At 45.8% G+C, this 16779-nt stretch overlaps 1 protein-coding gene across 8 annotated transcripts in view; it reads right to left on the reverse strand.

The window, feature by feature from the left end:
* The window catches only part of LOC144175627 (E3 ubiquitin-protein ligase MIB2-like), a 279842-nt gene that overhangs the window by 221292 nt on the left and 41771 nt on the right, over positions 1-16779 (reverse strand). For all 8 annotated transcript variants that reach the window (XM_077704683.1, XM_077704681.1, XM_077704679.1 and 5 more), the window contains one exon: positions 15880-16051. In XM_077704683.1, the coding sequence (XP_077560809.1) occupies positions 15880-16051 (172 nt within the window). The remainder of the gene's footprint in view (positions 1-15879; positions 16052-16779) is intronic.

Here is a 16779-nt window from a genome sequence, read left to right on the forward strand (position 1 = left end):
GAGCGAAAAGCAATCTGCAAGTCGTCTACATAAAGGGAGTACATAACTGGCGGGGGAATAACCTTTGCCAAATAATTTATCTTGATGGCAAAAAGGGTCACACTCAGTACACTGCCCTGAGGAACTCCATTTTCCTGAGGGAATGTACGGGATAGTGTATCGCCAAGTCTTACATTAAAGGTTCGCTCCTGGAGAAAATCTTCAATGCATGAAAACATTCGCCATCTGATTCCTGTTGCTGCTAAATTCTTGAGAATTCCATCACGCCAGGTTGTATCATAAGCCTTTGCCATATCAAAAAATATGGCAAGGCAGAACTGGTTATTAACAAAGGCATCTCGTATCGTTGTTTCAAGTCTCACCAGGTGTTCAGTCGTTCACCGAAACTGCCGAAACCCGCATTTAAACCTATCTAGATAACCAGAACTTTCAAGAATAAAAACCAACCTAAAATTCAACATCCTCTCAAAGGGCTTGCACAAACAGCTGGTCAAAGTTATGGGTCGGTAGCTTGATGGACACTCTGGGGGCTTTCCGTCTTTCAGTAATGGTATTACGATAGCCTTTTTCCATGCTTTAGGCAGCCTACCTGTTCTCCAGATTTTCATAAAGAACTCTAAAATCCCTTCTAAAGACCCATCACTTAAGTGCTACAGAAAGGCATAGTGAATAAGGTCGGGGCCGACTGAGGTAGCCTTGTACTGAGCTAATGCTCGTTTCAGTTCATACAAAGCGAATTATTTATTATATCCCGGTGTTATTGCTATAGTTTTTATTCGTGAACTTTTCAGCATTATTTTTATGTGCCAGGAATTCTTCTGTATAATTTTTATCACTACAGACTTCTGCAAAGTGGGCCCCTAAAACATCTGCTTGTGTTTCCAGTAAGTTGCACGCACCGTCTGTGGAGAAAAGTGGTATGCTGAGCCGTCTGTAGTTGCCTTTAATTTTACGGAAATGGTCCCAGACCTTTTTTGTGGGAGTGGCAGTATTTATTGTACTTACAAAGCTTTGCAATGAATTCCTTTTGGCTACTTTTCTGATTTTGCGGGTGGCAGCACGGGCTGCTTTAAAGCTCAGACAGTTCTCTAAGGTGGGGTACCGTCTAAATACACCCCAAGCCTCCTGCTTTTTCCGGGATTCACGACACGCATCGTTCCACCACGGCTTTGGTTGCGTGGGAATCCGTCCAGATGTCTGGGGTATCGCAACTTTTGCAGCTCCAAGAAGTTCCTCAGAAATGTAGGTATTTGCCTCATCAATGGACATGCAGTTGTCAAAATGATCAAAGGAAACTAGCTCCCTAAATCTTTCCCGGTGTGCCCTCTCGAGCTTCCATCGGGGTGCACAGCTCTTGAGGGAAGGAAGGGTTTGCACTTCGCGCAGTAAGGCAGGAAAGTGATCACTTCCATACGGATCATTCACAGCACTCCACTCATAATCCATCTGGAGATCCGGCGACCCAACACAAAGGTCTAGAGCAGAAAAGCTTCCATTGCCTGAAGAAGCCGTATTGTTTTAGAATAGCAAAAACAGGCCTACGTTGTCGTTCCCGCGACTTTTCGTCTAGTTCTTCATAGTGGACCAATACTTCTGCGCTTTCAGTTAAGAGAAATAAGGCAAACGCAAGAAATGGGGCGAATAAACGTCACGAAACCTCAAAATAACGAAAGCACACACAACCGGTTTGTCAACCGGAACCATGCGACCAAAACTGAAAGCCAATCAGAAAAGACTTCCTTCCGGCAAATTCAGAGTACCATGTGGCAAGGGCTCCCCGGAGAAGGGATGCATCAACATCCCCCGAAAAAAAGAACAAAGAGGCGGCCATTTGCAGAGCGCGCTAGGAACGCACCAATGAACGAACGCCGCGCCGAAACACCGAGGCATCATGGTGATATATGGCAGCCCACTAGTCAGCCAATCAGAGAACGCCGCGGAGGATGCCATTGGTGGGACGACCATTTATGGACACGAAAAGGCAAGAAGCCAATGAGTGTGCGCCGCGATCAACCAAGAGGAGTTAAAAGCCGGGCGCAGAAGGAGCAGGAGGAGGCAAGAAACCAGGAGGGTGAAGGAGCACATGAGCTTCAAGGAACGAGCCAGGGGGACGCGGCAGGTCAGCGACTATGCCTACCAAGCCTTGGCGGGCGCGTGCCGACTTCGCACCGGCTGTTGCATCCTAGACGCACCATGAACCTGTGTTTTCGTGGCCCCAGCGGCGGCGGTCGGACACATGCAGCCAACGTCCACGCTCCGTCGACATTCGCTTCGACAGCCCCGAAAGACTACGTTCGTGCCGAGCCCTACCTAGGACTTCCAGCGGCAGCGGCTACCAGGGTGCGGCCACAGAGGAACGTCAGGACGCGCGGAGCCCATGCCGTCCAAGAAACGACTGAGCGGATCCAATGCCGGCATCGAAGCGAGACGAGGACGGCTATACCATCGAGTCGCGGCCACGCAACGGGTGCGACACGTCAGCGCCGACAACACGGGGGAGGCCAGTTCATTAGGGACCCACTCGTAGGACATAACTAAGGAGTTGTGTTAGAAAACTAGGACTGGTTGTAAGGAGTGTATATGAAGTAATTCTGTCGAACTTTATTGTAGAAACTTTTGGGTTTTGCTTTGAATTATATTTCGGGATATTTAGTTTGAGATGTGATGGTTATCGGGTGTGTGCAATTTATTTATTAAGTGGGTTGCTTTAGGGTTTTTCCATGTGTGCATTAAATGTACGTTTTGTTAAACACGTCAACGGTTTTCCTGCTGCCATCTCTGTGAGTTGGTCAAGAAAACCTCACCATCCGTCACGTGTCACACAGTTTACGGGGAATTTAGTGCGTCTAGAATACGTCCCACGGTCGCCAGCCGGCCCACCACGGATGCCATCACGCCAAAGTGCCTCTAGAGGATAAGTTAAAAATCTAAAATTTATCGCAATTTACCCGCCTCAAGCCGTATAAGATATGAGCCGCGCTGTAGTCGAACGCCCCGGACTAATTTCAACCACCTGATCATCCTTAACGTACGCCGCAATTTCGACACCCGAAAGTTTTTGTTTTTGCTGCCATGAAAAAACGGCTGCGGCGGCCGGGAATCGAACCCACATCCGATGGCTGTGCAGCACAATGCTTTACCCACTGAGCCACCACGGCTTGGATTCCACTAGAACAGATGCTGCCGGCACGACATTGGGTCCCCAAATAAGAGGTGAACATGATCCACTATAGTCTCTTAAAAATCAAGAAAGCGTAGATTATTAGCTTAAACAAACTAAAATAAAACTCACTGTACAGCCGCAATGACCCGAATTTACAAAGTATTTTTTTTATATTCCTGCGGTTCTGCCTTCACCTGAAGCTTTCCTTGGAAAACAACAGCTGGCGCGAAGAGGCCAAGTTAAAAATGACCATAAAAATACGCGCGAATGTCCCATTTGAGGCCAGTCACGTAAACATGCTCTTCAACTCTATAAAGACAAGCGGCAGACCCGATCTCGCGATCACAGGAATACAGAAAATTTTTAACCCCTCGGTTGTGCTATAAAGCACCGAACCAAGAAAAGAGCAGGAATAAGAAAGAAACGTTGACTCATGCAGCCACTGACCTTGAGCCGGATATCCCAGTGCCTACACCCTCCAAAACCGTAACCACATCAAAGTAAACCAAACAACGACCGTTGTAAGGACAGCGTGTACGCCACCTTGATCCTCGCAATTTTTACGGCCAGACAAACTGACAACCAGCGGACCTTCACGGTAAAAAACATACGCAGAGATCGGTCTAGAAAAAGGGGTAGGCCATTACCTCAACGGAGGGGCGAAGTATGACAATTAGGAGACAAAAACTGAACTCGGGCACCACGGTATCGGAATAAGTGAAGTTCAATGACGTGCCCTTTGTCCAGCAGTGACCTGAATAGACTTATAATGATGATGATGTTTATGAAAATGTTCTAATTGGGTCTTTATAAAGCCTTCGAAGCTATCAGAGAAACTACTCACCCAGAATTCGGACGGGCCATCTTATGGAAGACAGGCACGTCCAGAAAAGAAACAACTGGTCGCCATTATGAACATGTCACCGATCCAGGGAATACCCATTAAAACTCTATAGCAAAAACATGGATACAAACCTACACAAGGACAGGCGATATTGCAAGATGAAGTTCATTAGGGAAGTTGCAATGCTATGAGAATACAGTATTCACCGACTGCGGGATATACGCTATTGCGAGGCAGGAATTGTCGTAGCTGACTACTCTGACAATCTATGGGACCGCATGGCCCTTCTACCTGCATGAATGAAGAATCGTATGTTAGAGCCATCCTCTTGGCAATCCGACTAGCGGCGGTATCAAGTCAAAATCTTTACAGAATCTCAAAAGGCGATAGGTTTGTTTTCTGCGGGTGGAATGTCTAAACGCTTTCGTAATAGGCTGTCATACAAGATAAAGTAAATAAACAACCTCACGTGGACACGCGGACATACGGGTCTTGAAGAGAACGAGGCATCGACCATGCGCGCGAGCTAACATACTGTGTTCTTGCAACGACTACCACACGTCCCCCCCCCCACCGGAAAAAGTTTTTAAACGTCTCCTCATCCTACGTCGAGCAACATGCTTCCCGGTGCCACAAGGGACCTTAATGCCGGGGAATTGTAAACTCTGCGGAGGATAAACCAAACAAGTATGTACAACTATGCGTGAAAGATGCTTGCTTGGAGCATGATGATGATGGTTGGGTTTTTATGGCGCAAGGCCGACTACGGGAAAACAGCGCCAAGGAAAAGTGGTTTTATGAGGACGAGGTGATGGTAAGTGTAAAACATTAAACTAAAAATGCACGAGAAATGACATAAAAGACAATGTAGACGACTGGTGTAAAGGGCCAGGGTGTCAATATGCATGGTAAGTAATGAGATGTAAAAACTTGACATCGCTAAAGAACTTAAAAGTACGCTTGTGGGTGATTACTGGGAGCATCAGGCAAAGTAGAACTGTGCTAAATTCGGGGAAACATCCACCCTCTTCCAAGCAACCTAGCTATGCCAAAGAAATGCTTATTGGAGAACAACTACAAATTACATATTCCACGTATGTCGAGACATGGTAGCTTTGACCAGCTGGTTATGTCCAAATCAGCGTGAGCTGATTGGGAGGGCAGGGGAAAAACCGGCTGTATTTAGTGCTCTAGATTTTAGGTGGGCACTGAAAGGCGTTTTGAGCACACTAAAAGAACTAGCGCAATCGTTAGAATGGGTCGCCAACGTCATCTGTGTCAAGTATTACTCTTTTACGCACAGCGGAAAGCTCACACTTTTGTTGAAAAGTTTGTCACCCTTTTCCCACCCTTCCCTGCGTGCTTTTGGACTCCGTTATCTTCACATGTCTACGTCATTGATTCCCAGATGTTCGTTATGAGGTAGACATCCTGCTATTGGGAGGCTTTTTTACGCACTTCCGGGAAAGAGATGTGTCGTCTGCTCAGCAGCTGGCTCGCTCAGATGGCTTGCCCAGCTGGCCCGCCGGCTGATCTGCCAGCGGGGCGCCGGAGTGCTTGTACCTTTTACGACAGACGAAACAAGTGTAAGAAAACGCTTAACCGTTTGTATTGAATGCAACACGGCCATAACACGACATGGATATTCTCTTACCTAAATACGTTCCATAAAGAAAGCGTTGAAGCCCCGTGGCACTTCTTTCGCGCAATTGCAGGGATCGCCCTGAGCCGAATGCCCGAGTTTGACGCATACATTTCATTCAACTTCAAAACAATCCAGAGATGCGTTTCGAACGAACACAACGTCACAACATGCGTTGCAAGCCTGAACCGCGATTGACAGACGATCGGTTGCCTCCTCCTGCCCGTCGTAAATTCGGCACTCACCTCGCGCGCGGTTTGCGGCTACGAACAGCAAGTCACTTACCTCTGGAACGCAAGCCCAAAAGGCTTTTAGCCACGCAAATGGCACATACCCCATGCCAGGTTGAGTCGTACGTCGCACGAGAAAGATAATCCAAACTATGGGAAGCACTATTCACTCGCAGACGTCGCAATTCATCACGAAACAAACGTGTCCACAACACACACACCATCGCCTCCTGTATTTTTACAATGGCAAACGCATCGCGCACTTCCCAATGGGAGTGAGTGGTACGCCTGCTGTGCCAACATATCGCGAGGTGGGGCCCCAAGCGGAACCGGGATCACGCAACCGTAACTGACTTCGTGGGCGGTTTGTGCCTTGTTGCCAAGGCAACCGAACCTCTATGTTTGAGATAGTCGAAGAGGCACTCGCGCCAGCGCTAGAAAGCTCAGAGCCGTGGCGGAGCATGTTTGCCAACGTTGCCGTTCACCACCACGTGTCGCCCCAAGCTGAACTGGTAACATGATTGAAGCGCTGGGAAGGTGCATCAAAGGGAACGATCCCACGATCATCCCCGTGCGGCTGCTGCGAGTTCGCCGCCGATAAAAAGTCACGTGCCGCCGATGTCAACTGCAGCAACGTACACCGCGAAAGGGCAAGGCCAGGCCGCACACATGCGGCCATGTATTTCGTTCGCTTTTCCAGCCTTGAGCGGCCGGAGTGCGGGATGCACGGTGTCAACAAAGATCAAAAAGCCAAAAGTGCTTGCCCGTAGCAGACGGTAGTCTGAGGGGCGCAATAGCGGAAGTACGTCACCGCTGAGGAGCGCAGCATCATGGTAGGGAAGGCTTGCCGCGCCGTCAACAGTTGAGAGGAGGAGGAAATGCGGCGCGACGATAATGCGCGGTTTTTTATTTACGATTTCTCAGCTAATACGCATCGCTTTAACAAAATTATTGCGGGAGGACATTGGTAATACATTGCTTTATTTGGTTACACGTACATCCATACTTCGATGGAAGGTATTTTAGGACCCCTTTAGGTGCCACCCTTAGGCTTCGTACCATTTCTGTACCCGCGTTTCTTGAAACCAAATTATTTCTTCCTCAGCAAAGATCTTCATTATCTCTGTCTCTCTCTTAGCGAAAAAGCGTGAATATTCAGTCCGGCAAGGACATTAGAGAATAAGAACAGTTCAACACTCACACTGCCTCCTCATCGCTCAAACTGACCACCACCCCGCAGCCGCTACCTTTAGCCCTAACTTCTTAAAGGGGCCATGAAGACCAAACACAAGTTTTGTTCATTCGAAAGTTTTGTTCATTCGTTAGAATCATACTGACAACACTATTGACAAACACTTCTCTGAAATAAGCTATATAATTAGGAAAAAAGGAAATGCCCATGCAACCCACTACTCATTTCCCGCAACCGAACCTACGATGTCATACCAGCCAGCTCTTGGATTGGCGGAGCCCGGCGAAATCGAACGAAATTAGGCCGAGCTAATAAACTGCCCGAACGAGCTATTGTCGCTTAAATTTAGAGCACATTCTTTTTATTCCAGTAAGAATGCCGGGATAAAAAGTGGCACTATGCTTGTTTTAGTTACACAGCAGTCCGCCGCTTTCGAGTGGTCTTACACGCACTGGCCGATTGACTAAGCGATGTTGTCTTGCATGACCCTATTTTTCGAGGATATCCCACGCTTCACGAAACGATTACTTTCTACAGTAACAAAAACAAGCCAGGTGCAAATATTTTTTCTAACGGCAGACAACGGTCCGCGCATAAGTATGGTAGCGCCATCTGGGAAGACTGACGGCAAGCAGCGCTGCAGCCCAATCATGCAGTGCAAGTTCATTCGTATGCGCGTGCTTATGACTTCATTGCTGACGTCCGAAAACGCACTATTTGGCGGGAGAATAAAACTTTTTAACCAAATTTGATTACTTTCTCAGTGACGACGGCATCATTTGCTGCCTGACAAGCGCTAGGAGCACTAAAACACGAAATCTTTCGAATAAAACAAACTTGTATTTTGTCCTCATGGCCCCTTTGATGGTGATTTTGGGTTAAATGGCGCAAGGCCGACAAAGGCAAAGAGCGCCATGACAATGATGAAAGAGATGATAAAAATTTGTAAAGGAGGCACTAGTTTAAAAAAACTTTGCTCAGGGGGTTGGTGTATAGGGCCATAATTAAAGCATAGTGAGTATACTAAGATAAATGGTGTATAGGGTCATATTAAAACAGTGAGTGCAAGCACCTAAGGTGTAAAGTCTCAGGTTCCACCACTGTTTTAAAACACATAATGAACACAGGTGGGGTTATGGTCTATATGATATGTATTTTAAAAAGTCTACATCTGCTAGGTAACTAAAAACTTTTTTGTATGGGAACATTGGATGGTCTGATAAAAATAGTGAAGGGTGCAAGGGAATGTTATATGTGTAAGCTTCATTAAAATGACGTTTCCTTTCAATGATGCACATGTCACACTCAATAAGCATATCAAGGACAGAAAGCTGACCCCCACATCGATGGCACTGTGGCTTGTTTGCGTCTGTTAAAAGGTATGAGTGTGTGATGTGTGTGTGGCCAATTCTAAGTCTGCATAAGGCCACTTCTATTGATCTAGCATGTTTCTCAGAGGGAGGTTTTTCAATTTCAGGTTTAATGACATGTAATTTGTTGCTTATTTCTTTATCCCACTGTTGTTGCCAGTGCTCTCGCAGCTTCCTTCTCACATAAGGTTTGAGGTCTTCATATGGAACCAGCTTAATATATATGCTATCACGATGGGCAGCAGCTGCAGCACTTTGGTCAGCGGCTTCATTTCCAGCAATGCCACAGTGGCCCGGAACCCAGCACACTGTGACAGCAAGCTTGAGACTATAAGCCGAGTACAGAGCTCTTAGAACAGCATTAAAAGTTGGGTTTTTACTAGCCTTCAGAGATGAAAGCTTTGTAACAACACTCAGTGAGTCTGTGTATATAACTGAGCTCTTAATTTTGTTTTGGAGAATGTGGTTCAAAGCTAGCAGGATACCATATGCCTCTGCAGTAAATATACTAGTGTTCGTGTTCATTGTTTTGGACAAAGTGAATATGGGGCCAATTGCAGCACAAGACACCGCTGCAGAAGTCTTCGAGGCATCTGTGTAGAATTCAGATGCCTTGTATTTGTCCCTGAGTGACAGAAAGTGCTGAGTAATAACAAAGTTTGGCACATTTTTCTTTCGCAGTTCTCTGAAAGACATGTCACACTGAATTGGGCAAATGTCCCACGGAGCAACCAACTCATGAATGGAGGTGCACTAAACTTCAGCAAGAGGAACTTGTAGGTCCTTTGAGATGCGTGACACTGCCAAAGGGAAGGGTGGTGCTGTGGATGGTCGATTTTCAAAAAGTTTATTATTAGTGTTATTTTTCATAATTGCGTTCAAAGGGTGTTCCTTCATAGAAGTAATCTTTGCAGCATACATCAGAGCTGTGTAAGTGCGCTGGTACTCCAAACACCACTGATTAGATTCAACGTGAAGGGATGGAATGGGGCTTGTTCGATATGCACCTGTTGCCAAGCGAAGCCCCAAGTTGTATACTGGGTCCAACATTTTCAGTGCTGTTGTGGTTGCAGACTGGTATACAATGCATCCATAGTCAATTCTTGACCTTACTAGGCTATTTAGAAGTGAAAGCAGACACTTTGTGTCCGTTCCCCATGACTGATGCGATAGTACCTTTAAAATGTTCATCGTTTTCAGGCATTTCATTTTTAGTAATTTAATATGCGGTATAAATGTGAGTTTGTGGTCAAGTAAAATACCCAGAAACTTGTGTTCATTTTTTACTGGTATGGGCTGCCCTTGTAATGTAATACAAGGAGGGGGATGGACACCACGCCGCCTGGAAAATACCACAAGAGCACTTTTATCAGCATTAAACATAAACCCGTTCTTGTCAGCCCATGTAACCAGTCTGTTGACACTTAATTGGATTTGGCGTTCACATATCGATAAATTACAGGACTTAAAACTAACTTGAATGTCACCAACATAAGTGGGGTATGAGACAGTTCGTGGGAGAACATTTTTTAGTCAACTCATTTTAACAAGAAAAAGTGCGCAGCTCAGCACTCCCCCCTGGGGTACACCATTTTCTTGAACAAAGGTTCTAGACAGCACATTACCCACACGAACACGAAATGTGCGATCAGAGAGATAGTCCTTAATAACGTTGAGCATATTACCAGTAAGGCCAAATGACTGCAAATCTAGCAATATACCGTATCGCCATGTTCTATCATACGCCTTCTTCATGTCAAAGAACACAGAGAAGCAGTGTTGCTTATGGATGAAGGCGTCTTTCACATATGATTCAAATGCAACCAGGCTATCTGTAGTTGACCTTCCAGACCTGAAGCCTGTCTGATTTTTGTCTTACAGACCATTAAACTCGAGAAAGTACAATAGTCGCCGATTTATCATTTTTTCGAGCAGCTTACATAAACAACTCGTCAAGGCGATGGGTCTGTAACTTGCAGCAAGACAGGATTCTTTTCCTTTATTTTGAAGCGGTACAACGATAGCCTCTTTCCATGTTCTTGGAAAACGACCTGTTTGCCATATTTTGTTAAAGAGAGAGAGTATTGCATGCAGGGTTTCACTGTGTAGGTGTCTGATCATGTCATAGCTGATTCGGTCAGCTCCAGGGGCTGACTTACCACATGTCGAGAGTGCACTCATCAATTCAAGCATGGTAAATGGAGCATTATATCCCTCATTCGAGCGTTGGTTCACACGAAGGGGCTGACGCTCTGCTGCCTTCTTATGCTGTAAAAATGTTTGTGTATAATGTGAAGAACTGAATACATGTTCAAAGTGTTCCCCAGAGCATCTGCTTGATCTTTTACTGAGTTACCCACACTACTTACTAGGGGAATAGGATGACTCTTGTATCCTTTTAGCTTCTTTATTCTAGTCCAGACTTTCCTACAATCCGTATAAGAATTTATAGATGATATAAACCTTGTCCAACTTTCGTTTTTTGCCATACGTCGCGTACGCTTCCCTTTAGCTTTTGCCTGCTTAAACTTGAGAAGGTTGTCGGCCGTGGGATAGCGGCGTAAAAGTGCCCACGCCTTGTTCTGTTCAGACCGTGCACGCGCGCAGTCCTCATTCCACCATGGTCTGGGTTTTGGGAGAGTTTTAAAAGTAGTCTCTGGAATGCTTTTCTGAGCAGAGTCAAGAATGTGGGCTGTAATCAGTGAACTTGCTGCTTCAACATCTAAATGGCATATTGTTGTAGGGGGTAGCCTGGAAAGTTCTTTGTATGTTTTCCAGTCAGCTGCTTGTAATTTAAATGTTCGAAGTGGTTCTGTGCCTTGAGAGTCATTGTTTACAGCAGTTAGTTTTGCAGGAAAATGATGACTGCCATACGGGTTGTTAAATACACTCCATTCAAGCATAGGCAGTAAGATTGCAGAGCCAATTGCAAGGTCTATTGCTGAGTATGTGTGGTGTGTGGAATTGTAATATGTGGGGCGTTTCTTATTAAAGATGCAACATCCGGATGTCGTGACAAACCTTTCAATGAGCCGCCCTCGAGCATCGGCTCGCACAGATCCCCAGATGGGGTTGTGAGCATTGAAATCACCGGCTATGATGTAAGGTTCAGGTAGTTCATTGATTAGGTTTTTAAATTCGACGTTGGAAAGGCGATAGTCGGGTGAAATGTAGAGAGAGCAAACTGTCACTAGTTTGCCAAAAACTATGGCTTACAGCTACAGCTTTGAGTGACGTCTGTAGCTGGAGGTACTGACAAGCCACAGATTTTTGGAGTACTATTGCCACACCACCAGACGGCTGGATGCAATTTTGTCTGTCCTTACGGTAAACAATGTACTGTGTTAGGAAGTTGTCTGTGATGGGCGCAGGTGTGTTTCTTGGAGACACATTTTTTGTGGTTTGTGATTGGTGAGGTTGTCATAAATATCGTCTAGATTTCTTAACAACCCCCTACAATTCCAGTACATAACAGTTTCAGCAGCCATGAAAATGAGCAAATGAGAAAAAAGGATCATGTTCTGGATCATATTTTTCCCCTCTTTTTAGCAGGCCGTGTTTCGGGGCCCTTCTGAGCAGGTTCACTTAGGTTTTGGGGTCATTTCCAGGGACAGCGACTTTACTGGCCTTTGGTTTGGTCGGTTTGCCACGACCTGTGGCACCGCGGCGCTCCTGTGATGCCTCAGTTGCCGACGTACTTGGAGAGACATCCATGGCCTCAACCGAGGTTTCTGAAGTTGAATGATTGTCACAACCAGACTTTGTGCTAGAGGCCGTAGCCGCGGCACTGGGCACAACTGGAACAGCAGTAGCCACAGGAGCAGTCTTCTGCTGTTGCACAGGTGTCTGAGACGAGGCCAGGTCAACATCGCTGACCTGTACAGGAGTTGTGCTGACGGCCTTTCGCCCAGCACTTGGTAGGAGTGCAGCAGCAGAAGCCACGGTAGCGACTTTCTGCTGCTGAGTGGGGGGCTGCGATGGGACCAGGTCAGCCTCGCTGTACTGGGTGCCCGCATCTACCAGACGACGCCCCACCCCCCGGCGAGCTGCGTCTGCGTAACTTTTGCCCGATAGCAAGGCAGGCTTCAGGCGTGCTTGTGGGAACGTTAGGTTCTCAGTGATTTTCAGTTGGATTATTTCTTTTTCTTTTTTGAATGATGGACATGCACGTGAGAAGGCAGAGTGTGGTCCACTGCAGTTTGGGCATTTCACTTGTTGCTTGTTACAATCGTCACTGGTGTGGTCAGTGCTTGCGCAGTGAGCACAGATGGATCGGCCACGGCACGACAGAGTTCCATGGCCATACTTCTGGCACTTGAAACACCTTCGCGGATTAGGTATGTATGGACGCACTGGACAGGAAATAAATGCAGCATGGACCGATTCGGGAAGTGTTGGACGGTTGAAAGTCAAAACAATGTGTTTAGTTCGGATTTCCTCCCCTGCGCGACGTATAGTTATCCTCCGCACAGCTGTTACGCCTTGGTCTTTGAACCCTTCGAGGAGATCGTCTTCATTCTCATGAAGTAGTTCTCGTTCAGAGATGACACCTTGGGTTGTGTTTAGGCTACGATGTGGCGTGACCGTCACTTTTAGTTGAGCCAGGGTGTCCTGTTTCAGGAGGTTTTCACTTTGGCTTTTTCTTTGTACTTCTACCAGCAGGTCACCTGAGGCAAGTTTTTTTGCATGGTAGTCTTTCCCAACGATGTTCTCGAGGCATTTTGCAATGAGGAACACCGATTGTTTTGCTAGGGGTGCATTTTCTTCAGAGTGTACCACAAGGTATTTGTTAAAGGTTTCGACAGGTGGAGCTGCTCTGATGCTAAGTACTTCGGTGCGGCCCCTTTTCAGGGACCGATCAGTTTTTCTTGGGATGGAAAAAGAAGCCATAAATACATGGTGTACATTCGGTAGCAAGGCTGGCCGCCCACCACCGAGCCCAACAAGGGAACGTGACTTTACACGCTAGCCGTACCTTGCCACTATAATCCTATGCTCGGGATCGAGGGTGACGTCTTTGCACAGGATTAACCCTCGCCGCCTGAAAAAACTTAGAAATAAGGAAGAAATGAGATGACAGGACAGTGTTAGGAAAGGAAATAGGAAAGAGAAAGAGCTGAGAGGAGGACAGGAAAAAGCGACTGGCTGATTCCCCCCGGGCGGGTCAGACCGGGGGCACCGTCTGCGAGAAGCAGGGGCCGAAGTGACGTGTTGCCGCTGCTGGGGGGCCGTAAAGGTCCAAAACAACCCCAACTTTGGCTCAGCCACCAGGTTCCCCTTTTCCCCGGACACGGCAAAGCCACGCACAGCCGGGGCGTGGGTGGGTCCAACCCACATGTGCTCGGGTCCGTGGTGTTGCAAGACACCAAGTGCCTACGGCAGTAGGCACCCCTGCGGAGCTCGGGACCGTGGTGTCGCTACTCACCAAAACACCTTGAGTACACAAGGTGCCCCTTGCGGGGTCCTCATGGCCCCTTTAAGCCCCAGCACCTCATAGGGCATCTGTATCTCCTTGGTCAGGGGGATCAAAAATCGTGCTGCCAGTCTTTCTCTCTTTGCTGGCCTTCACTGCTCGTGAAGCATAGATAAATCCAGGAACACCGTTCCAGTATGCTCCCTGGACATCTATGTAACGCTATTGCGTCGTACATCATAAGATACAAAGGTAAATGTCATCTGCAACTTTCTTTCTAGTGGTTCCCCTTTTGTTAAAAGTAACTGACCTCTTATATATGTGAGGCTGAACTGTGTGGTAACAAATACATGTGTAAAGGTTTTCATTTCAGTAATCAGTATTTGATTTCGAAGACGAGAACGCTGATCGGTGTCAAGCCCGAAGCAGCGTCGCTAGAATCGATCGGACATGTGAAGGTTATTCATTTTATAGTTTGCTTTTAAGTGGAGGTACATGCATACTTAACGGGCGGTTTTAGTAACATTCTAACTAGAACATTTTATTTATTTATTTATTTATTTATTTATTTATTTATTTATTTATTTATTTATTTATTTATTTATTTATTTACAGTACCCTCAGGGCCATAAGGCAATGGAGAGGGGAGTGGTTAAATACAAAAAAGGAATGACAAAAGCAGTAAAACGAAGTAAAAAGGTTATAAGAATGGCTTCTAAACATGCAATTGTAGCTAATGCATGATAAGGTAAAAACGAATATTTCAGGTTTGCTTCTTTGTATACAATTTTAGCTAAGGCATAAGCCGTGACAAAACAGAATACAAATGAGCATATTATTATAAAATGTTAGCTAAGGCTATTTTGAATGTTTCATGATCGATAATGGCAGCGGTTGATGGAGGACCATGGTTCCATTCGACTGAAGTCCTGGGTATGATAGACTGAAAAAATGCATTTGTCCTTGACGATGGTATTCCAATTTTATTAGCGTAATCTAAACAAGATGATATGAAATTCAGAGGCAAAATAAGCTCATGACGTAGATGTGGGTGATAGAATACCTTATGGAACAGACAGAGACGCAAAATTTTACGGCTATAAGATCGCGTTGGTAGATGAAGGCTACATTTCATTGAAGTTATGCTAGCAGTGCGATTATAGTTAGAAAGAATGAAGCGAACAGAGTTATTTTGTACCATTTCGAGTGATTGTATTAGCGTATCATAACTTGGATCCCACACTGATGCCGCATACTCCAGTTTAGAACGAGTGTTTTGTGCATTAATAATTTAAGTGATGAAGGGGCTCTTGAAAAATTGCGTCGGAGGTATCCTAGCGTGCGGTTAGCATTGGCAATTACATACTCGGTGTGAGTGGTCCATGTTAGATCAGCTGAAATGTGAACAAGATATAAGATGATACACGATTTAAACGGGAGTTATCAATAAAATAAGTAGGTAACTGGTGGGCTGTTCTTGTAAAACGTGAACATTTACATTTGCTAGAGTGAAGTTCCATGAGCCAAGGTTGCACCAGGATGAAATAGCATGAAGATCAGATTGCAAGACGGCTATGTCATCAGCGCAAGTTATTTGCCGGTACACAACGCAGTCATCGGCGAATAAATGAATGTTAGAAGAAACAGATGCTGGTAAGTCGTTAATGTATATAACATTGGTGTAGTGAAAAAACGAAAATCTAAAGAAATAAGGGCGGAGTGGCTGATTAGGCCAATTGTGCATAGGTGACGGGTAACAGAGCCAGGAGAATGGGAATAAACTCGTAGAAGTTACAGAAAGGACACGTCAGTGCATGTACCCTTCTTCCTTAGAGCTGTCGCCCCAGTCTGGTCCCGCTGCTTCCCACCATGCCAAAATAGGTCATTCAAGTACGAAGACATGAATTACTGGTAGTTCATTTGGCAGCATTTTTAAAGTAGTATTCTTTTTTAACGTTTCGACACCGACACCGTTTCGAAAGGCGAATACTTTTTACAATAGCGCTAGTTCTAAAAAATACTCACCCTGTTGCGCCGGGTTCATCGTAGCGAAGAAATTGGTGTTCAAGGTTGTGCTTATCACTCATGTAACAGGGATGGCAGAGATTGTATTCAGCACAGTTCGCACATTTCCACCGTGTCCCGGTCACGTCCTTCGTACCGCAAAAGTTGCAGGTTATGTTCGAAAATACCACACCTGTAGGGGTAAAAAATGATTTACATTCTCAGTTACGTCGTTACTGCATACCAACTACTTGCGGATGACTTGTGTGGTCAAGTTGAAATAATAGCACAATAGAACAAGAGGTGAAAGCAGTGTACACAGAAAACTCATTCAAAATAATTTCCGGAGTTTTCGCCCACACTGCGCGAAGATATCACGCGCAAAAACAGCTAGTAACGGGGCGAAACGACTTCCGGGCTTCCTTACTCGTGACTGTACACCAACTTTACGGATTAATAAATGACGATCGTTTTTAATCAACATTCAGAATACATATCGGTTTATTCGTAGCCAGAACGAACTAGTTATTAAACCATTACAACTAAATTGGCTAGGGATAGCCTACTGTGCAAATGTGTCGTGTTGTGGGAGACACGAACATGTGAGTTTAGCGACGCGCACCGACAAACATGCATTTTAATAATCATTTGCATTGCCGAACTGTCTTGGATGGGCTTGCATGTTCGCTTTGATATAACATGCCTTTAGCGGAAATTAAGGTACAGCAGTGGACTTGGCGGGCGAGTGAACATTGCAGGGCGATCGTTATTAACGCGCGTCCTATAGCTTAGCCTCGACACAGCCTTCCTACGATATCCTTGATACAAAGCTAGAATGGTAGATGGAGCAAACATTGTGTAAGGTCACGCACTCGCGACAATCTTGTGGCGAAAAAGCTATTTTTTGGCGCAACTATTGAA

Source organism: Haemaphysalis longicornis, unplaced genomic scaffold (genome assembly GCF_048455015.1).
Source record: "Haemaphysalis longicornis isolate Haplotype H1 unplaced genomic scaffold, Haemaphysalis longicornis Haplotype H1 scaffold_3, whole genome shotgun sequence".
NCBI classification, from domain to species: domain Eukaryota; kingdom Metazoa; phylum Arthropoda; class Arachnida; order Ixodida; family Ixodidae; genus Haemaphysalis; species Haemaphysalis longicornis.